Source organism: Macaca fascicularis, chromosome 4, assembly GCF_037993035.2.
Source record: "Macaca fascicularis isolate 582-1 chromosome 4, T2T-MFA8v1.1".
NCBI lineage: Eukaryota > Metazoa > Chordata > Mammalia > Primates > Cercopithecidae > Macaca > Macaca fascicularis.
In genome coordinates this window covers 60,569,967-60,593,091 of record NC_088378.1, presented here as the reverse complement: position 1 = coordinate 60,593,091, position 23,125 = coordinate 60,569,967, and the positions used below count along the sequence as shown (strand labels likewise).

The following is a 23,125-nucleotide window of genomic DNA, read 5'->3' as shown; positions in this document are numbered from 1 at the left end:
CGGGAGGCAAAGATTGCAGTGAGCCAAGGTCGTGCCACTGCACTCCAGCAGTAGTGACAGAGTGAGACTCTATCTCAAAACAAAACAAAACAAAACAAAACAAAGAAAAGAAAAGAAAAAAACGAGTACTGTATATGTCAATTTTCATATGTTATTCACACATTTCAGCTTCCAGTTTCATTTCCCACCCACCCATCCTTTAATCTTAATAAACTGAAAGGTTTGGTCAAGTCTGACTTTCTTTGTGGTCCCTGTTCCCAACTACAGTATTTATCTCTTCATTGCTTCCCACTGAGAAAATATTTCTGGCTCCTTTCCCAGGCAAAGTTCCCCGATCTGTACTTTTGACCCTACCACACTGAGGGCTTTGCTCCCACATTTGTGCTCCACCTCTGGCATTTTCAGTTGCTTGCTGTCCTTTGGAAGATAGGGCACTTTCCACAGGGAAGTGCAGCTTGGCTTCAGCTCCTTGGGCTCCTTAACTGTCCTCTTAAAGAGCCAGTGCATTTATGTGAGAAGCAGAAGAAGATAGCACCCACTCTACTTTATCAAATAAGTCAGAAACAAGAATATTATAAATCATTCTACTATAAAGACACATGCAAGTGTATGTTTATTGCAGCACTGTTCACAATAGCAAAGACTTGGAACCACCCCAAATGCCCATCATTGATAGACTGGATAAAGAAAATGTGGCACATATACACCATACAATACTATGCAGCCTTAAAAAAGGATGAGTTCATGTCCTTTGCAGGGACATGGATGAAGCTGGAAACCGTCATTCTCAGCAAACTAACAGAGGAACAGAAAACCAAACACTGTGTGTTCTCACTCATAAGTAGGAGTTAAACAATGAGAACACATGGACACAGGGAGGGGAACATCACACACCGGGACCTGTCAGGGGGTGGGGGGCTAGGAGAAGGATAGCATTAGGAGAAATACCCTAATGTAGATGACAGGTTGAAGGCTGCAGCAAACCATCATGGCACTTGTATACCTATGTAACAAACCTGCACATTCTGCACATGTATCCCAGAACTTAAAGCATAATAATAATAATAATAATAATAATAATAAAAAGAAATTCCAGAATTCAAATCATAGTCATTCTCTGTTTCCACTGAGTCCCCTTTTTAGTCAAACATGCCCGGTAGTCCTTGTCTTGAAAAACAAACATACAAACAAATGCACAAAAGAACCCATGCTGATGACAACTTGTTGGTGTGCTAGTTTGATGACTACTATAAATTGTCCCTGAAAGACATTGGAACATCTCGAAGAGCCCTTACTATAGTGTAAGCTCTTCATTTACTCTATGCACCCCAATTTCCAGCTATGAGTTTCTCAAAATCAGGGACTTAAGATCTATATCATTTCTATTCATTATCTAGTATGGTGACAGAAAAATACAAAATGTTCACAGAATTAACAGAATAATAGCATCATTGCAGCCATATAACTTTCTGAAAACTACATTGCACTTAAATTTTGCTTTTTAAATGTTGACTCGTGTCTAGATACAATAGAACACACCCAGCCCTACTTCCTTTCTTCCAGATGTTTTAAATGGCTTTCCATCTTCTCAGCTTTTATTTCTTCTCTACAGACTGCTCATTACCTTCCTCTGTATCTGCTTCTCCTGCCATCATTACACCAAAACTGCATTAGAGAAAGTGGCCCAAATATACTTCATCACCAAATTCAAGGTCTTTTATGTTCCTCTTTGTTTTTCTAATAATTGCAACTTTTTTGGCATTGATAAGCATGCAATCCTTCTTGCAGTTTCACTCTCTGATATTCCAGGACCAGATGCTAAGAGATCTTAGGTGTGCTTGTTTCTGGGTTCTTTCCCTCCAGCCTGGCCACTTCTGCAGACAATCCTAACGCACTTTTCTGGTCACTCGGGTTCTCCACTGGGCCACCTGACTTCTTTCACTGGCTTGCTGCTTGCTCCTCCCAGTCTTCTAGATTTCTTTTCACCATAATATTTCACTACTTGAAATATTTTAAGGAGATACCCTGTATAAAAGTACTTCAGTTTAAGACTCATTGAATTTTTATGATGCATTAGCAATTTATCTCATAATAAGAAAGGAACTCTCTTTTCCTGAATTATTATTTAACTCACATCTTTGCTTAAGCTACCTTCTTGTCTCACCAAACAGATAACAGGTATAATAAATGCCTTTTAGAGTAGGTGTTATTTTATTTTATTTTATTTTATTTTATAAGTTCCAGGGTACATGTGCAGGATGTGCAAATTTGTTAAAGAGTAAATGTCTTGTTGTATAACTCTTTGCAGAACTCAGGGTGGCCCATAGGACATACTTGTATAGTAGCCAGTCCAAAAAACTTTGAAACATTCCATTTTCACAAGAGATTTGCTTTGTGTTCTTTTTCTAGTAGTCACAACAGTTTATGTTACGACATCTCATGCTACTCTCTGGTATCCTGGGCTTTTTCCTGGGAAATGTGCAGATAAGAATTTCAGAACTCTGTAAAATGGGAATAAAACCAACTGTGCCACAAAGTGATTCTGTTTTTCCCTTGATCTAATTAGCATGGCTCCAAATTAAGATGAGCTCAATACCCAAGATATAACAAGAAAACTTTTAAGCACTCCTACAACGACTTTTTGAAAGAACATTTTTTTTTCCACTTAGTCTCTTCACAATATTGTGTTAGGTCTTGGGAACATAAGATGAATATAATGGCCCTGGCGTTTAGAAAGTGAAAGCCTTTTGGATTGAGATAGTCAGTATCCATGGCGATAGAGCAAGACAAGGAGCAGAGGGCACAAGGAGGTCCCACATTCTCCACCCACCCTGAGTTGGGATGCTCCTGGGGACGTGATGCCTGCACCGAGCTTTGAACAGGAAACTAGGAATGCAACGGTGTTGAGCAGAAGGGTTTTCATAAAGGGGGAATCTCCATGTAGATACAAGACAGGAGCGGTTTTGAGAATTTCAGGGAGCTTTTTCATCATCTGACCATTAAATAGGAATGGAGAGATGCTACAGAGAAGCCTGGAGAGGCAGCTGAGCCCATTTTCTGAACTGAATTTCTGGAAATACGGTAAGTAATACGGTAGGCTCCACCACTGCTATTTGGATGCAGGCACAGCACAGACTGAATGGTATCCCCAAATGGGTACTGACAACATTAAGAGAGAACATAAGAGAATGAAATAGCCAGGTCAGTTCCCAGTGTCTTTATTTAAAAGGCATGTCAGCTATGAGCCTGTGTCTGGTTACTGCTCCAATATCAACAATCGTTTGTCGCTCCCCTGCACTCCAGAATGTCGGAATTAATTTTCTTTTCTTTTTTCTTTTTTGTCTTTTTTTCAGAGAGTCTCTTGATAAGCTTTCCCAGAGAGGGCAGCTTCTGAGTGAAGAAGGCCACGGTGCTGGGCAGGAGGGCCGCCTGTGTTCCCAGCTCCTCACAAGCCACCAGAACCTACTTAGAATGACCAAAGAGAAACTGCGGAGCTGCCAGGTTGCCCTTCAGGAGCACGAAGCCCTGGAGGAAGCACTGCAGAGCATGTGGTCCTGGGTGAAGGCCATTCAGGACAGACTGGCCTGTGCAGAGAGCACTCTGGGGAGCAAAGACACCCTGGAGAAACGGCTGTCACAAATACAGGTACATGCGACACCAGCCAGACACTGACAACTGCTGACTGTTAATTTGATTAGATTCACAAGTGCTTGTGTTGTGTCCTACTTGTTCTGTAAGCCTCTGGGCAAAATGGAGAAACTGGGCAAAAAGGATATGGAGGCATCATTTATTCCCCTTTGTAAGGAAACATTGTTGTTTTAATAGCTTTAAATAATTTTAAATTTGATTTTGTAAATATTCAACAAGCGTTACTGAATATCTACTCTGCTCCAAGCACTCTGCAAGTTGCTGGGAATATAGAGATAAAAGTTAGGCCCCGTTTTCTAGGAGTTCACAGTCTAGGGGAAGACACCAATTCGTAAATTGTTACTTTCAATACAGTGCGTGTGTAGGGGCCATGATTGAAGCCATCAAGGGTATATTGAAAGCACAGAGGAGATCACCAACCCAGACTATAGCCAATGAAGGTGACCCTGAAAGAGATAAATTAGTCAGGCAATTAATGTAGGGGACTGCTGAGTTTTAGACAGGTGTGTCTTCATTTTCAAAAGAATTTACTGTGACTCTTTGAAACTGAAGTCAATAAAATTATACTTTCTAGGTTAGTGGCCCAAAGTTTTCTAAGAATTTATATTGGAATTAATCTTTGACTCCTAGACTCCTGGATACCAATTTTAAGTAAATATTATATTGCAATAAGGCCCAGAGTTTGTTGTTTTCATTTTGAGATAAGTATTCCTACCTCAATTCTTATGGAAAACTACCTTTTTTAAAATAGAAGAAGTTTTTTACATGCCTCCTGATGTGTATTCTTTCTTCCTTCCCAGGATATTCTCCTGATGAAAGGGGAAGGGGAAGTTAAGTTGAATATGGCCATCGGCAAAGGGGAACAGGCCTTGAGAAGTAGCAACAAAGAAGGTCAGAGGGTGATTCAGACTCAGCTAGAGACCCTTAAAGAAGTGTGGGCTGACATCATGAGCTCCTCCATCCATGCTCAAAGGTACAGAACCTACTTTTAGTGTTTATTTGTCTAAGTCCAATGCAGTGACTTAGTAAAATGATGGAGCAGTGCTGAGGTCTCCTGGGGTGGAATTCCCAACCATGTTACTGTAGCTTGCTGTAGGCATGACTGTCTTTGTCTAAGTTGTGTTTTCCATAGGCCGATGACTGGTTTTTGCTTGTTAGCTTGCTTTGTTTCTGTGTTCCTGCTGCATTTATAAAATATTTAAATCTCCCCTATTATCTCTCATGGAATCTTACATGACATGGGCTCAGCAAAACATCTCCTCTCAAGCCATCAAAGCAAGAATATATGGTTCTTTCATAACTTGATACATTTTAGCTTAAGGAACATATGGAAAATTAAGCTATTGGCAGCTGTTGAGCTTAATTGTAAATCTATTCTTCAACTAAAAGTCATACCACCCCCATTTACATTATAGGAAATGGGTAGCATGGTTTTGATTGTCACAGTGATGAGGGAATATCCCCGGCATTTAGAGACCGAGGCACAGAGAGCTCATATCCTACAAAGTGTGGAACATTCTCACACAGCCAACAGTCAATCCATCTGGAATACAGCCCAACTGTAGAGCCTCTGTCGAAAATCACCTGTACCAGACACTGACGAGGAAGTAGGGAAGCCCTTGATTGTTATACCAGGTGGTGTTTTTGCTGTTGTTGTAATTATAAGTGAGAGGTTTCTACCTACCTCTCTCTTCTCAAAATATCCATAAATAATCTGGCTCATTTGTTGGACAAATGACCATCAGAATTACAGTAAAAAAGATCCATATTCTGATGGTTATATATCCTGTTAGATCATTGACAAACTGGGTGCCCAATGTGATCATAACAAAATAGATGAATAGAAGATTAAAGATCATACAGAGAAGGGAATAACAGACACTGGTGACTCCTTGAGGGTGGAAGGTTGGAGGATGGAGAGGAGCAGCAAAAAATAACTGTCATGTACCAGGCTTAGTACATGGGCAATGAAATAATCTGTGCAGCAAACCCCCATGACACGAGTTTACCTGTATAGCAACTCTGCACAGGTACCCTTGAACCTACCATAACATTTAAAAAATCTTTAAAGAAGATTCAAGTTTATTACAAAGCAAAACAAAAATAACACTACAGTTATCCACGGCAATATAAACAAAAATTCCTGGTTACAACTAGCAACTTGGAGGTTTTGTTTTGTCGTTGTTGTTGTTTTCACTTTTTCCTTTAATATGGAGCATAGGCAGTGACTCTCAAGGTCAGCAGGACTTTGCATCTTAGTAATAACTCACAATGGTCAGCAAAGAAAAAAAAATCAGATGCTATGGTTGTCTTACCCTATATCATAGACTGCTGGAGCGTGAACTAAGCTTCCAGAGGCTTGGCTTAGGCCAGTGTCCTAAAAGTTCATAAGAATATGGGTAGATAGTTTCCAGATGTTAGAATAAGATGTTACATGCAGGAAGCAGACTCTGGTCCTTGACTCCACTATTTCAGCAAGAAATTAAATTTGACAGTGACATATTGAGCAATAGCAATGTTCAAATTATTCTGTTAAAATAATAAAATAAAACAGAAAGGTTTTTGCCCTCTAAAAGCTCAGACACTAGCATAGGATGTATTTTGGAATACTCTGACTCAGACTATGTTACTAACCATTTTCAAAATGCACTGCGGGGCTGTAGAAGAATGCAGAGTCTTAGTGGCTCACACCTGTAATCCCAGCACTTTGGGAGGCTGAGGTAGGCAGATTGCTTAAGCCTAGGAGTTTGAAACTAGGTTGGGCAACAGGGCGAAAATATGTCTCTACAAAATATGCAAAAATTATACGAAGTCACAGTCAAAATTCAAAAAAAGAAAAAAAGAATACAAAAATTAGCCAGGCGTGGTGGCACGCACTTGTGGTCCCAGCCACTCGGGAGGCTGAGGTGGGAGGATCACCTGATCTGGGGAGACAGAGGTTGCAATGAGCTATATGATTGCACCTCAGCACTCCAGCCTTGGTGACAGAGTAAGACCCTGTCAAAAAAAAAAAAAAAAAAAAAGGAACCGGGAGGGGGTGCTTTTTAGAAAATTATTTGAGGAACAGGTAGGACTTTAAAGCCTGAATGATGAGGTTCCAGTGGATCAATGGATGCAAAGATGCAAAAGCAACAGTTTGAGCAAATGCTGGAAATTCATTTACCACAGAATGTTAATTTCAGGTTCATAGGCTTGTATGCAAGGAGGGCTGGGGAAATCACTGCAGATGAGTTTAGAATAGTTTGTAATGTTTAATAATGGAGGGATTTTTCCTAAATGCCAGTCTGGAGAGCCTTTGTTTGACTATCTAGAAAGCTATTATATTTGTGACTATATTTCTTATAAATACTTGAGCATTCATTCACACATTCACCACAAAAGCACTGTATATTTTGTGTGTGTGTGTGTGTGTGTGTGTATGTGTCCCTAAATGAAAATCAACCTAACGATATATCATTTACACAGGAAGGATACCTTGAATTTTGAATTCCAGTCAACAAGTAATCACCATCTGATTTTAATAAGATAAACTATTAATAATTCCAAGAAAATTAAGAACCGATCTATATGAAATAAAATTTCATTGATGTTCCCATGCTGATTTTTAACAACATAACATATAAATGTGTCTTGTTCATTTAGTACATTTAGCATTTGGAAGACAAATTCCAGATGCATGTATGACCACAGCTGCTTATTTCATGTTTTAATATAGATTGACTTTGTTCAAAGGACCTGAGGTAAGGATCTTATGGATCAGAGAAGTAGTGTTTTTCCCTGCACTCAAAAGCAATATGTTCATCACTTCCAGAAGCATTCAGTAAAACAATTGGCATGGATGTCATGACTTGGTTTTCAGTAGAGATGTCAAAATAATTCATTTTTGTTAATATGTGACATTAATTCTAGCACTTTAGAGTCTGTGATTAGCCAATGGAATGACTATCTAGAGAGGAAAAACCAGCTGGAGCAGTGGATGGAATCAGTGGATCAAAAAGTAGAACATCCCTTACAACCGCAGCCAGGTCTGAAAGAGAAGTTTGCCCTGCTTGACCGCCTCCAGTCCATCCTGTCTGAGGCAGAAGATCACACGAGAGCCCTTCACCGTCTAATTGCGAAGTCCAGGGAGCTCTACGAGAAGACAGAGGATGAGTCTTTCAAGGACACAGCTCAAGAGGAGCTGAAAACACAGTTTAATGATATAATGACTGTTGCCAAGGTTAGTGCTTTATATTGAAAGTGGATGCTTTATAATACATTAATATAATATATTGATTTATATTAATAATATAATGACTGTTGCCAAGGTCAGATAAAGAAGAAACTGTGAATTAAATTGTTGGAGAATTGACTGCTCTAAAACTATTTATACATTCAGTAAATGGGTATGACATGAAGATCATTTCTTACTATGAATGCCTATTCATTTTTCTCTTTCTACAATCTTGGGATTATTCTTTATTCCTTATTTTTTTCTTTCTCTGCTATTTTAGTTAATCTATCTTGCACATCAAATGTTACTGTTAAAGTTGTTTTTGTTTTGCTACACTTATATTTGTTATATTAAATGCAAGTCTATTTACCTTCAAGATTCAATCACGTACAAAATATTGTGTTCATCTCTCCTCTTAGTAAAAACGGTTTCTATTTTCCAAAGTATAAAATCCTTTATATGATATCAAAAATATATTTCCAATTGTCTATATGAATCTTTCATTTCCTTCATGATTATTCTTTGGCATATTTGTAAATATTATAGAAATTAGGGGAGAGAATTGTTGTTTGCTGCTTTTTCTTTTCTTTGGTTTGCTTTGTTGGGAACTAACTCTTGTCTTCTTGACACTACAATTATTAACAGATGTGCTTGTCTTCACTTTCATCTTGGTAATGATTAAGAGCTATGACTCTAGTCAAAAAGATGTAAGTTTGAATTCTGGCTTTGACACTTTCGAATGTGTGACTTTGGCCACTATTACATGTTAGCTAACCTCTCTAAGCTTGAGCATCTTTTCTTATAAAATGATGATAATAATAGTATCTTCCTCCCAGGACTGTTATGGAGATTAAATGAGCAAATGCATTTAAAATGCTGAACAGAATGCTGGACACCAAGCTAACAAAAAATTGCTTCAATAAGAATGGTTATGACAATAATTATTAAGAGGATTGTTAGTGAGGGATGTTAGCCAACATACAGTAAGCATATATTTCCATACTAAGGTAGAAAATAGTAAACTTACAGGAAAATAGTTGCTTTTCCAAAGCCTGGACATTTAGTTAAATTTGATAGTTTCTTTTTAAGATATTAAACTCAGAGAAAATTCAAGAACAAGAATGAAATTTTCTGAGATTTATTAAGAGAACTCTATCAGGCCTGTTGCCTTATCTGATTTCATGTTCTCAAAAGGACCACTGTTAAGGTAGTCTTTTCTTTGTTTACTAGGAAAAAATGAGGAAAGTGGAAGAGATTGTGAAAGATCATCTAATGTATTTAGATGCGGTCCACGAGTTCACAGACTGGCTCCATTCAGCAAAGGAAGAACTTCACCGGTGGTCAGATATGTCTGGAGATTCATCAGCCACGCAGAAAAAGTTGTCAAAAATTAAGGTCAGAAAATGAACAGATGCTATATCTACATTGCTTCATTACTTCTTGAGTACAACACCCTTTTGATAAAGATTTTGTGGATAAGATTCTGTTATTTAAAATGTTTCCTTCCTGTTTTCTATTTGATGCCTCACTGATTCTAAACATAAACAAGAGTCATGAGAAGAATTCAAAAGACTTTACACTTGTGAACACAATGTAGCATTGTCCTTACATTTCTGTATGCAAATGTGCTTATTGCTGTAATAGTACTGGCTAGGAAATGGCTAATTTGGTGGGCTGACAAAACCAGATACTATTGTTTAGCACCATGGAAGAAAAGTTTATATAGTAACTTAGTTAAATGTATTCTAACAATAACCTCAGAATGTCATTCTGGATGTTTTATTCTGCTTTCCTAGAAGACATCCAACAACATAATAGACGGGAGTACTTCAAAGGACCTTAAAATTATCATCTCGTTTACTCCACATAAGGACAATTTCTAAAACAGAAATTTACCTTTCTTGGGGAGTTGCAGACTCTGGTACATTTTAGTAAATTTCTAGTTGCTTAAATATTAAATTGTAATCATTTTCCCCCATGGAAAATGGATTTTTACATTAAAATGAAGCAGGAATGAAATCCTCAGTGGTTTACTTTTAGAGAAGGAAATGTTGGGAATAAATAGTGTAATCGTGGTCAGGAATTTAAAACTCAGATTGTGTTTTGATTTCAAGATCAGAATATGAAAGTAATAATTTTTTTTTTTTTTTTTTTGAGACGGAGCCTCGCTCTGTCGCCCAGGCTGGCGTGCAGTGGCGTAATCTCCGCTCACTGTAAGCTACGCCTCCCGGGGTCACGCCATTCTCCTGCCTCAGACTCCCTAGAAGCTGGGACTACAGGCGCCCGCCACCACGCCCGGCTAATTCTTTTGTATTTTCAATAGAGATGGGGTTTCACCGTGTTCACCAGGATGGTCTCGATCTCCTGACCTCATGATCCACCCGCCTCCGCCTCCCAAAGTGCTGGGTTTACAGGCGTGAGCCACCGCGCCTGGCCAAAAGTCATAAAATTTATAGCTGATGGTTACAGTTGTAACTACACTTTGCAGATCTACATTTTTTTTTTTTTTTTTGAAATGGAGTCTTGCTCTGTGGCCTAGGCTGGAGTGCAGTGGCGCAATCTCGGCTCACTGCAACCTCCGCCTCCTGGGTTCAAGTGATTCTCCTTGCTTCAGCCTCCTGAATAGCTACAATTACAGGTGCCCACCACCATGTACTGCTAACTTTTGTATTTTTTTTAGTAGAGATGGGTTTTCGCCATGTTGGACAGGCTGGTCTCAAACTCCTGACCTCAGGTGATCCGCTTGCCTTGGCCTCCCAAAGTGCTGGAATTACAGGCATGAACCACAGTGCCCGGTGCCTGAAGATCTACTTCTAAGTGCTTTAAAAGTATTATCTTATTTAAATCTTATAACTATGTATGTTTTAACTGAACTAATAACATAAAACCACTTTTTAAGTCCTTTTTTTCTGTTTGTTTCTTTAAAATTCTTCTTTGATGCATTTCTTAGTGATATTCTAATTTATTCATCCATCCTTCCATCTGTCCATGTAACCATCTATCCATTTATTCAGCCAGGACCGTGCATTCCCTAAGGAACTTGCAATCTAGTGAGGAACAGTAATCCACAAACTCATCTTTATAAAGTAATACAAAAAATGTAATGAGAGCTTACTGTACTATTAGAGTTCAGGCTCTGGAATCAGAGAAACCCAATGCGGCATCCTTCTTCTATTGGCCTTCTAGCTGTGTCTTTCAGCAAGTTACCTGATATCCTCAAGCCTCCACCTCTCAATTGGTTAAAAAATACATGCATAAAAATAGTACCTGTCTGATAAAGTTGTTTTGGCAACCAAATTAGATCACGCACATAAAACCTGTAGCATCATGCCTGGCACATAGAACACACCCAGGAAGAAAATCCAGTGGATTTGGTAAATGAGTGATTAATTGGCTGTAGCATGACAAGGTGGGAAGAGTCAAGCGTGATGGTCAAGTCTTTACCTAGAATCCGCAGGACTATTACCACCTGAGGAAAATAATTGCATGCAGAGGAGGCCAGTGATAGAGGCGAAGACGTGAGGAGTTGCTTATTGATGATCAGATCCAATTTGAACTTCGAGGTAGTAGTAATGTCTTGGGGGCAGTTGCATATTCAAGCCTGAATTTCAGGTTAGGAAGATGGATTGAAGGCACAGAGGTGAAAGTGAATCGCATCTAATTTGTTGTTAAAGTCACTAAAATGGATAAAACCAAGACCTATGTATACAGCAAATAGAACATTGGGCACAGGACCAAAAGCTAGGTACTACCAATACTTAAGGAGCCTTAGGAGAAAATGATTTGAAAGGTAGAGAGAAAAAGGAGGGGAGAAATCAGAAGAGGAAGAGTAGGAGGGTGAGATGCCACTGAGGCTCTGAGTAGAGAAGGTGGACACCATCACAGGCACAGCAGGAGGCTGCCATTAGGAGGAAGACTGAAGAATCTCAACTAGGTTTGACAGTGAGGCTATTGGGCAACCAGTCTGAGAAACATTTGCACAGCAAGGGAAGGTGAGAAACCAGGTTACATGGATTTAGGAGTAAATGGCAGCTGAGGAAGAGGAGATAACAGAAATGGACTAAGGTTTCGAAAAGTTAATAAGAGAAAGTAAGATAATTCTTTTACAAAGGCTGCTTCCTGGGTTGACAAATACTCTTATTTGGAAAAGCCTTTATAAAGTGCTTCCATAAAGACAGGGAATATAGGAGAAGGAATTGACGGAAAGAAATTGAGATGGAGAAAGTGAAGACTATCAGAAACTGCCTCTCAGAAGTTCAGGTCCAGCCTGAATGTAGGTTAGTGTGTGGGTGATTTTAAAAACCTTGGAGGAAATACATAAAGCACCTCCTCTGTCCTTCAGCACCATACCTATCACATCCACAGGAATAATCACTGAGAAAAGGCAACTCTAAAGGAAACGGTGTGTGGGTATGAGGGCGTGAATGCACATATGTGTGTATGTGCAATTAATACATTTAAAAATGTAAATATAAGATAAGAAAATGTATGCAAAAGCCATTTCAAAACTCTTGACAATGATGATGTCCTGATTCAAATTCTGAATGACTAGATTTCTCATCGCAAATATTGAAGTGTTCGGTTTTCATGCTAAGGAAAATTGGGATAACGCATAAGAGAATATTTTGGGAAACTTCAAATTGGAAATTGGTCACAAAGGCAAAATAGTTACAAGTATTAAAGTCTATTAGTTAGACATAGCACTGGTTAAAAAGTTACATATTTTTTTCTTCATCAGGTAACTACTATACACTCTAATAAACAGGGATGGTTCTAATAAACTAATAAATAACTACTATACACTCTAATAAACCTGCTGCTAAGAAAAGGTTGAATATGCATATCATGCTGTGTGTAAGGATTTTCATGTCATTGTAATTTAGACTACTGCACAACTGAATACTGAATACTTTCAAATGATCTATATTAAAATATGGCTCTATTGTATATAATTGTGAACAGATATGTTTATTTCAGGTTAATTTAATGAGACTCAAACTATATTATATAGACTAGTTAAGACATACTTTATGCTTGACATAATTTATTAAGCATGCTTCCTACTTAACATTCCAATGTTTTTTTACTTGCTAATTGGTCACTGATTTTCTTCTTGAACTTTTTTGTGCCTAATTATCTTTTATTTCTATTTAATCAGGTAGTAAAGTCATAATTTTGTAACAATATTAAGAAAATCCTGCCTTTAGCAATAGATATGTCAATATATAAACATCAGATGATTATTTCACCAAGAAAAGTGGTAGTAAGAGAATCTATTCTCAGAGAGAAATGCCATGATTATATCAATTTACAATGCGATTTAATTTTATCTTGTCCTTTAGAGTATTTGTGTGCTTTAAGACCAAGCTAAATTGTTAACTTGGCTGTAGCTAAACCGTTAAATTTCTAATGACTTTTTTAAGGTTAAAAAAATACTAATAAACGAACTCATTCTAGAGGTTACTTTAAACTTTTGAGTAAGTCAATCTATGAATGAATTATTCATTTTATATCCTACAAAAACATTTACTTAGTATTGAAGTATTTGGAATTGAGTCAGGCTCCTTCTTTTGCTGCAACGGGTCTGCTTGATTCCTAGTAGAATGGAAGTATGATTTAAGCCACTACCCTGTGGAAGAAGATGAATTGAGGATAGAGACCATGAGCAGAACACAGTTCTGCCACAATCTTTATTAATTCAGCATCCACTTTGAGAGAAATATGGGTTGGATCATTTACAAGAGCAATCCACCACAGGCAAACACTTGAGTCACTATCTAAACATTTTCACGTATGCAAATAATGCCTGATTTCAGGGTGTCTCTTTAGTCTGTTTCAGGATATTGAGGATTCTCGGGATTTTTTTTTTTTTTGCCATAAGCCTTAGGTGTTCATGATGACAACTCCCGCTATTATAATTTAAGAGCGGGCAGATGAATTGATTCTGGGTGCTTGTGGCACACTTCTTAAAACTTCCCAGCAGGACAGGGTCCCCCTGTGTACACAGTTGAAAACTTGCAGTCCAAGTGACTCACAGGCTCTTTGGTTACCATGGTGATATTCCATTACAGGAGCTGATAGATTCCAGAGAGATTGGGGCAAGCCGCCTCAGCAGAGTGGAGTCGCTGGCTCCTGAAGTGAAACAGAACACAACTGCCAGTGGGTGTGAGCTCATGCACACGGAGATGCAGGCCCTGCGTGCCGACTGGAAGCAGTGGGAAGACAGTGTATTCCAAACGCAGAGCTGTTTGGAGAACCTGGTCAGCCAGATGGCCCTTTCGGAGCAGGAATTCTCAGGCCAAGCGGCTCAACTGGAGCAGGCCCTGCAAGAGTTCAGTGCCCTTCTGAAAACCTGGGCTCAGCAGTTAACCCTCCTGGAAGGCAAGAACACGGATGAGGAGATAGTGGAATGCTGGCACAAAGGACAAGTAAGTTGGCTTCCTGTTTTCTATTGGTGGTTATGCTTAAAAAAATGTTTTGACTTTCATCATTCCTAAAAAAAAAAAAATCTTGCTAACGAAAAACATGCAACATGCACACTTGGAAGAAGCATTTATCTTGTTAAATAAGCAAAGTCTGATTTGTTTCCTTTTCTCACATATCAAACTTTTGTAAAAATAAAGATTTGGGTTATTATGTGCGGTAGGAAACATCCGTTGTTAGTGGAGACATTTTACTTTCATTCCTATGGTGTAACAGTTAGTAATACTGTATTCAGCCATTCAGTCTGAAAAATGGCCTGTGGGCAGGGGCATAAATAGACAGAGAGTCATAGCTGTTTTCTTGCCAGTTAACTATTTCATACAACTAAATGATTGAATTTATAGCCTTAAAGGACTCATTTGGTAATCTCCTAAAACATAATGAATAGTTTTTGCTCCGATTAGCTCTCCTCTGTGTGATTTTGACATCTGTTCTTGAATTAGCCCGTTAACAGAACTCTACGTCACACTCCCTGGTCACCTTCCCGGGACTTTTTTTTTTTTTTTTTTAGAGCTAATGGCAGCTTCTTTAGAGTGTGAGAAAGGGAAGCCTACGAGGGAGACTGAAGAATGAGCAAAAGCTTAACCTCCTCATCCTTTCTTTCACTGTTAAACGGTATCTTTGAAAGCCTTTTCAATACTTCCAGTTTTATAATGCCCTGATTCATGGATGTCCTTAAAAGGAAGTTTAGTAAACTTCTCTGCTCCTATTTATATTACAATCATTTCAAAATAGCTCCTGCCAGTAAGAAAGTCATGTAGTATTTCCAGCAGTGTCTGGTTTTAAATCAAGTATTTGAAACAAATGCAGCATGCCGTAAAATAAAGCCTTCTACCTCTTTATTCTACTTTATTTACAGTGTTTCTAGGTTTGGGGGTTTGCTTTTGTTATTCTGTTGCATTTCCCGTCTTTTGGATTTATGTGCCAGAATAAACCATAGAAATCAGTTCTGTCACCCAGGGACGAAGTTGATCATTGCTCTACATGGTATAATATGAAAAAATCAGTTACACTATTTTGATTCCTTTTTCTTTCCCTTTCTTTCCATCCCAGTAATATGAGTGAAATTTTTTTAAAAAGGGAAGATTTGGTTGTGCCTAGATTACATTACTATTCTGTTATTGTTATTTTTTACGTTGATATTATTAGTGAAAGTAATAGTTGAGGCCTATAAAAATACACAGGAGAATGCAGTAGCAAATATGGGTTTTCAGTTGTATTAAACAATTAAAAAATGACAGCCCCTGTGTATGTCTGCTTCCAGATTTGACCTCAGGGTCAGTGCTTTCGATGAAAATACTACATTGCTTCTCAGTATTCATATTTTCTTTTATTTCTAATAATGGCATTTTATCTAAAAGTGGAGATATTTCTATCACAATGAATATGTAAGAAAATGTTTACAAAACAGTAGATATGCTAGGGTTCTTAGAGCATCGTTTTGCTTTTAGGGAGGACTTGTCTTTGTTGATCACAGTAAGAATTACAAGTGTTTATTTTATGCAATTAGATGACAATACTCAAGAAATTCTTTAAAACACAAAAACAGATGACATATAAACTATAGAATATAATATTGCAAAAATAATTCTATTTACTGTGTTTGCAAAACTCGTTTATCTTAATATCCATTGGGACATTAGTGTTGGAAATAATTTTCTTAAGCCGTATAAGGTGAAAAAAATGCATTCTAAGACTTAACAGAATCAGAAATATATATAGCTGATATTTATATAATGAAAGACTCTACTGACATACTTTAATTTAGGATGAAGTTATAGAAATGTTTTAAATGTACTGTTTTGGTCAAAAACTTTTCACTTTTAATGTCATCCCATTTTTAAGTAACTGACTTGAATCTCTAGTATTTTTATGTTTTTGTTGAATGCTAAGTTTCTTTAGTTCTTACAATGTTCTGTCTTAAGTAAAAGGTTCAATACGGTGTAAAATAGTTGGCCCTAGTTTAGTGTTTAGAATTTCAGAGAGAAATTGTTTAGTTGTTTATGAATTTTTGTAAATAAAGATATCTTAGACTCCTCCAGCCTACACACCGAGTTAAATAAAGAATCGACAAACCAGCTGGGTGCGGTGGCTCATGCCTGTAATCCTAGCACTTTGGGAGGCCGAGGTGGGCAGATCACGAGGTCAGGAGATCGAGACCATCCTGGCTAACACAGTGAAACCCCATCTCTACCAAAAATGCAAAAAAAAAAAAAAAAAAAATTGGCCGAATGTGGTGGCGGGCGCCTGTAGTCCCAGCTACTCGGGAGGCTGAGGCAAGAGAATGGCGTGAACCCAGGAGGCGGAGCTTGCAGTGAGCCGAGATCGTGGCACTGCACTCCAGCCTGGACAGCAGAGCAACACTTCATCTCAAAAAAAAAAAAAAGAAGAGAATTGACAAACCAAGAGAACGTCATTCCTGCTCTCATAATCACAGTCTAGGTGGGGAGATACACAAGTATGCGATGGGGATACTCCTTGTGATGGATGTCCTCAAGTTTCCTGTGTATCCTCAGCTGAGAAGCCCGAAGAGGTGGGAAGGAGGGTAGGGGGTACTTAAAGGAGTTGTTCTTTGAGCTGAGTCTTGAGGTATAATTAAAATGTGACCTGACAGGTGAGGTAAAGGAACAACATCAAGATGCAGGATCATTGAGGAGTCAGAAAACACAGGAGAGGAACCTAGAGAGGAGGTATCAGATTAGGAGGATGTAGTGCCACCCCAGAAAGAAATAATGAATATGTAAGTGGGTCTGTGAAAGTCAATGTGCAGAGGCAAAGAGGGGAGTGATGAAAGAAGCTGAGACACAGAATAAGCTAGCCTGGGTATCTCTTGCATGGAGCAAGAAGGAAAACAAAGGGAGAGGCCAGGATGATGCTTGATCTTCTGATTGACATCAGCGGGGGACAGTGGTGCCATTTACCAGGACGAGGAATGAAGCACAGGGCTGGTTTGTTGAGGGATGTGGTTTCTCTACAAATCTGGGCCATCTCTTGACAAATATCTCATACAATAATGGTCATAGCAACAGCTGTTTGAGTAGTTACTCATCTTTTTGCCCCTCCCCCTCAATTTATTTTGGTTTTCGCTTCAGTGCTACCGTTATCCACACAGTGTTTACATATTTGGGAGTCATTCTCCTGCTGATTTTATGAATTAGACACTTAGTGTGCTAGGAACTGTGCTAAGTATTTGACATTCATGATTTCATTTGCTCCTTGTGACAACCCTATGAGAGGAACACTCTGATTGCAGAGCACCTTGTGTAACTCAGCTGACCATGGCCTCGATTTCAGAGGTGTACTTTTCAAGTCCTAAGGCTTTATTTTGGATTGGGTGTACACAGTACTGCAGCTATTCACCTGTCTCCCTCATCTATTAAATAGTGAGTTCTTCAAGAACAAGAATATTACCTTTATTCGTGGGGAGACGAAGGGTCCCAGAATCCAGCAAAATGCTTGGCACATAGTAGACATTTAGCAAATACTTGATGACTTTATGAACGAAACTATGAAATAAATGAATTACTATTTAAACCAGACTCATGGATTATGAGAAATTTTTAATGTAAAAGCTGTATATACTACATAAAATCTATTGAAACAGGATTCAATTTTGTGTGTGTATATATATATATATATATACACACACACACACACACATATATATATATATTTTTTTTCTTTGAGATGGAGTTTCATTCTGTCCCCCAGGCTGGAGTGCAATGGCACAATCTCGGCTCACTGCAACCTCCATCTCCCGGGTTCTAGTGGTTCTCCTGCCTCAGCCTCCCAAGTAGCTGGGATTACAGGCGCCCACCACCACGTCTGGCTAATTTTTGTACTTTCAGTAGAGATGGGATTTACCATGTTGGTCAGGCTGGTCTTGAACTCCTGACCTCAGGTGATCCAACCACCTTGGCCTCCCAAAGTGCTGGAATTACAGGCATGAGCCACTACACCTGGCCCTCAATATACATATTTAATCCAAAATAAGTGTTGCTTTTCTTTAAAATGATTTCTTTTCACCTTTAAAAAATATACATATCTCCTGATGGCCTAGTCAGACTATTTGTAAACAATGTAGGCTATTTTCTCTTTTCTTTTTCTTGTCTTATTTTTAAGTCATTTGACCACTTAATCACTTAACTACTTTGCAATATTTGATACTAGAGTGTCTATCTATGGCAAGAAAAAAGGGACAAATGAGCCGGGTGCTATTATTTGTCAGAGAAATCCTGAAAAGAGGCCTCGTTTCTTCATTGAATCTGCTATGTTGGTTCCTCTGTCACCTATAATATGATTGATGCATGTATAGTATGAAGATATGGAGATCACCCAATGTAAGTGCTTGCTTCTCTTGTCTCATTATTTCTGAACAGGAGATACTGGATGCTTTGCAAAAAGCGGAGCCTAGAACAGAGGATCTCAAGTCTCAGCTGAATGAACTTTGTCGATTTTCCAGAGACCTGAGTACCTACAGTGGAAAAGTTTCTGGCTTGATTAAAGAGTATAATTGGTGAGCATGAACCTTATTGGAGTTCAAGATATTTTTATACAAATTAGAAGCTAGAGGTTTATTTTAAGTTGTAATTTCAAAATAATATTAATTCAGCATTAAATATATTACTAAATGAGGTAAGTGCACATTCTAAGAACTGCTGATTCTATCAAACATGATTTTCATCAACTTTATCACTTTTTCCTGCCGTTGAATTTTTGCATCACCCTTTCAGTCTTTGTTTGCAAGCATCCAAGGGCTGCCAGAATAAAGAACAGATTTTACAGCAAAGATTTCGAAAAGCCTTCAGGGATTTTCAGCAGTGGTTGGTTAATGCAAAAATCACTACCGCCAAGTGCTTTGATATACCTCAAAATATTAGTGAAGTTTCAACTAGTCTTCAGAAAATACAGGTAAGGGTGTTATCAATTAATTCTAGAAGTGGGGTTGATGTGAATTAAAGTTACTTCCAAATCAAGGGTCCCCAACTCGTGGGCTGCAGACTGGTACGGGTCCCTGGCCTGTTAGGAACCAGACCGCACAGCAGGAGGTGAGCAGCAGGCCAATGAACATGACTGCCTGAGCTCCGCCTCCTGTCAGATCAGTGGCAGCATTAGGTTCTCATAGGAGCGTGAACCCCATTGTGAACTGTGCACACAAAGGAACTAGGCTATATGCTCCTTGTAAGAATCTAACCAATGCCTGATGATCTGAGGTAGAACAGTTTCATCCCGAAACCATCCCCCCGACCCACCCCGTCTGTGGAAAAATTGTCTTCCATGAAGCCACTCCCTGGTGCCAAAAAGGTTGGGGACCGCTTCTCTAGATCTTTTCAGAAGAGCATCGCATATAAAAGTTTTGCCTAAGAAATTCAAATTTCAAATAAATCCCCACTTAAAACAATTGATTCTGTATATGAAGAGGAACCAATTCATTTATATAAATGCACACTATTTTTACATATTAATAGTGATCTAGGAAATAATAAAATGTTTTTTCTATGTGATAAGCATTGTTCCTGAGCACTCTAAGTGGATTTTCTCATTTACTTTTCACAACAACCATTTCAGGTATGTAAATTTATTATTGCCAGTGTACAATAGGGTAAAAGCGTCAGTGAGGTCACAAAGCTGGTGTGTTAAGATAGCCAGAGCTGTGGGTCTATTTTATGTTTGTTCATTCGGGTTTATTTTGCTAGTCTTTTCTTTACCTAACTGTAACTTCATGGTGCCAATTCACATACCACCTTAATTCATTCAATAGCATTTTTGAGGCACAGTTGTTGAAATTGCCTTTTGTACTTGTATGTCCGCTCATTTCACGTAGCAGCAGTTCTGAGTTATGAAGTTTGAGTTTCTTTCAGATGGCGCAGGTATGTAGAACACTGTGTAAGCACTTGTTCTTGAAGTGTCTCTAGTAGGAGCAGGCTCTGAAACAGTATTGTTCATATCTAGTTCACCTTTTAAAATTCTTAGTTAATAACTTAATATAACAGGACAACTCTGCCTTTGAAAATTTGCTCCATTTAAAATTCTTCCCAGTCAGGTGCAGCGGCTCACACCTGTAATCCCAGGACTTTGGGAAGCTGGGGTGGGCGGATCACTTGAGATCAGGAGTTTGAGACCAGCCTGGCCAACATGGAGAAACCCTGTCTCTACTAATAAAATATGAAAAATAGCCAAGTATGGTGGTGGGCGCCCATAATCCTATCTACATGGGAGGCTGAGACAGGAGAATTGCCTAAACCCAGGAGACGGAGATTCCAATGAGCCAAGATCGCGCCACCACACTCCAGACTGAGCTATAGAGCGAGACTATCTTAAAAAATAGATAAATAAATAAATAAATAAAATAAATAGTAAAATTCTTCCTGTTTTGTTTCAGGCTTGGGGGTAGAACTGCAGAACCTCAATCACCTATTTTTCTGTGTTGGAGAAACACAATATTATTTTTCTTTTCTTTTCTTTTCTTTTTTGAGAAAAGTTTTCACTCTGTCACCCAGGCCAGAGTCCAGTGGCCCTATCTTGGTTCACTGCAACCTCTGCCTCCCGTGTTCAAGCAATCCTCCTGCCTCAGCCTCCTGAGGAGCTGGGATTACAGACATGCGTCAACACGCCCAGCTAACTTTTGTATTTTTGGTAGAGACAGGGTTTCAGCGTGTTGCTCAGGCTGGTCTCGAACTCCTGGGCTCAGCTGATCTGCCCGCCTCGGCCTCCCAAAGCTCTGGGATTACAAGCGTGAGCCACCGCACATGGCTAGTACTATTTTAGAGGACAGCCTTTGGCGTTTTCTCTGACCCTCCCACCACAGCATGCCTCCATGGACAGGGGTGGCCATCCGTTAAGACACACGTCCTGGCAGAGTTTCTTTAATCAAAATCTACAACAGAATATCTGTGCTTCTGTTTCTTGTCAGAATAAATAACTTTGAGCTTGTGCTTTCAATTTCTTCTTTAGCACTTGAAAATATTATTGAGAATTAACTGTAGAATACAGAATCTACCCATTTTTTCTAGAAGAAGACTATTCTTTGAGATCTAGCCACATGAAGGGAAAAGTACGTATCGTAGCTACACTTTATTAAACTACACTTTGTCCTCATAAGGACAACCCTATGAAACTCTCTCTTGTTGTTTTTTTGTAAGCCACTACTAATAATGTAATCTGCTCCATTTAATAGCATTTATTTTAATAAGATTCCCCACGGAAATTCATCTCCTGTCTTTTCCTAGAGAGAATTGTGCTTCTGCTGAGTAGATGGTGTGTTTTTATCCTGTGGGCTCTGTGAGTCTTGTCCCTGGTTGTGTTTACTCTTTTACTTTGGCAGCTAGGATCCTCAGAGCCAAAATCATAATCCAGCTCCACCAACTATATGGAACTACAAAGCATTTGTTTTGTAAACGAGTCTTAGCCAGAGTTTATTCTATTTTACAACTCTTATTTTCCCTTGGTCTTCATTTCTTCTCCTGTTTATTTTTATCAAATTTTTAATATTTTATGAGATAGCTCACCACTTTTTTGAGACAAGTCAGAATTTAGTAGATAAAGTAGTTTGCAATTTGACTATTAAAGGATGACCTGGGTCATTTAACATATACAATAAAAAGAGTTTATTTCCTTTTCTTTGACTTTATTAAGAAATAATAGAGGGCGGGCATGGTGGCTCATGCCTGTAATCCCAGCACTTCGGGACACTGAGGCAGGTGGATCAGGAGGTCAGGAGATCAAGACCATCCTGGCCAACATGGTGAAACCCCATCTCTACTAAAAATACAAAAAAATTATCTGGGTGCGGTAGCATGCACCTGTAGTCCCAGCTACTCAGGAGGCTGAGGCAGGAGAATTGCTTGAACCCAGAAGGCAGAGGCTGCAGTGAGCCGAGATCACACCACTGCACTCCAGCCTGGGTGACAGAGCGAAACTCTATCTCAAAAAAAAAAAAAAAAAAAAAAAGAAGAAAAGAAAAAGAAAGAAAGAAAAGAAATAATAGAAACAACACAGAACATTTTTATTATGCCTAATTCTATATTTTCTTTTGTAGGAGTTTTTGTCAGAAAGTGAAAATGGTCAGCACAAGCTAAACGTGATGCTGTCCAAAGGGGAACTTCTGAGTACCCTGCTGACCAAAGAGAAAGCGAAAGGGATCCAGGCCAAAGTTTCAGGTGCAAAAGAAGATTGGAAAAATTTTCATTCAAATCTCCACCAAAAAGAATCTGCTTTGGAGGTATATATAGCCATCCACATGGAAATATTATGTGTTATTTGTTATTGCTGTTGTTAGTGAAACCACAGTTTCTGTATATCAAAGTCCCCTTGTCAATGATTTTGGTCACTCCGTCTCTGAATGTAAGAGGACAAAGGGCTAACAGTAAGATATAGCCCAATGCTAGAAGTGGGAGCCTCCCTGAAGAATTAAGTAGCTTCTTGCATGTTAGGGTCTCTTGTCACTGACCTGCCCTTGCAATCTCCCAGCAGGGACAGTCAGTTTTACATTTCAGCAGAACACTTAGCCTTTCATGTGAACTGCCTCAATTCTGGAAGGTGGTCTAGGAGAATAAACAGGAATATCTATATAAGCCACAAAATGTTACAGATGAGTGTGTATATTATAACTAATGCAAATACCAGGTAGTAGGTTTTTAGGCATTAAGTATGCAGAAACAATGTTTATATAATTTTATTTTTTCCAGACACAATAGAAGATGAATCTATTATAACCATTAAATATTTACTGCCGCAATATAATTATTTTTTTTCTTCTGAGATTATCTATTTTATGTATCG

The 23,125-nt window shown here is 38.6% G+C and overlaps 1 protein-coding gene across 28 annotated transcripts in view; it reads left to right on the top strand.

The window, feature by feature from the left end:
• The window catches only part of SYNE1 (spectrin repeat containing nuclear envelope protein 1), a 530,711-nt gene that overhangs the window by 251,875 nt on the left and 255,711 nt on the right, over positions 1 to 23,125 (top strand). For 27 of the 28 annotated variants that reach the window (XM_074037290.1, XM_005552157.4, XM_074037285.1 and 24 more), the window contains 8 exons: positions 3,354 to 3,645; positions 4,449 to 4,621; positions 7,558 to 7,867; positions 9,092 to 9,256; positions 13,933 to 14,289; positions 18,724 to 18,860; positions 19,078 to 19,255; positions 22,383 to 22,565. In XM_074037290.1, coding sequence (XP_073893391.1) covers positions 3,354 to 3,645; positions 4,449 to 4,621; positions 7,558 to 7,867; positions 9,092 to 9,256; positions 13,933 to 14,289; positions 18,724 to 18,860; positions 19,078 to 19,255; positions 22,383 to 22,565 — 1,795 coding nt within the window. Of the gene's footprint in view, positions 1 to 3,353; positions 3,646 to 4,448; positions 4,622 to 7,557; positions 7,868 to 7,938; positions 7,956 to 9,091; positions 9,257 to 13,932; positions 14,290 to 18,723; positions 18,861 to 19,077; positions 19,256 to 22,382; positions 22,566 to 23,125 lie in introns of those variants that run through there. The other variant, XM_074037297.1, reaches the window with a different exon arrangement.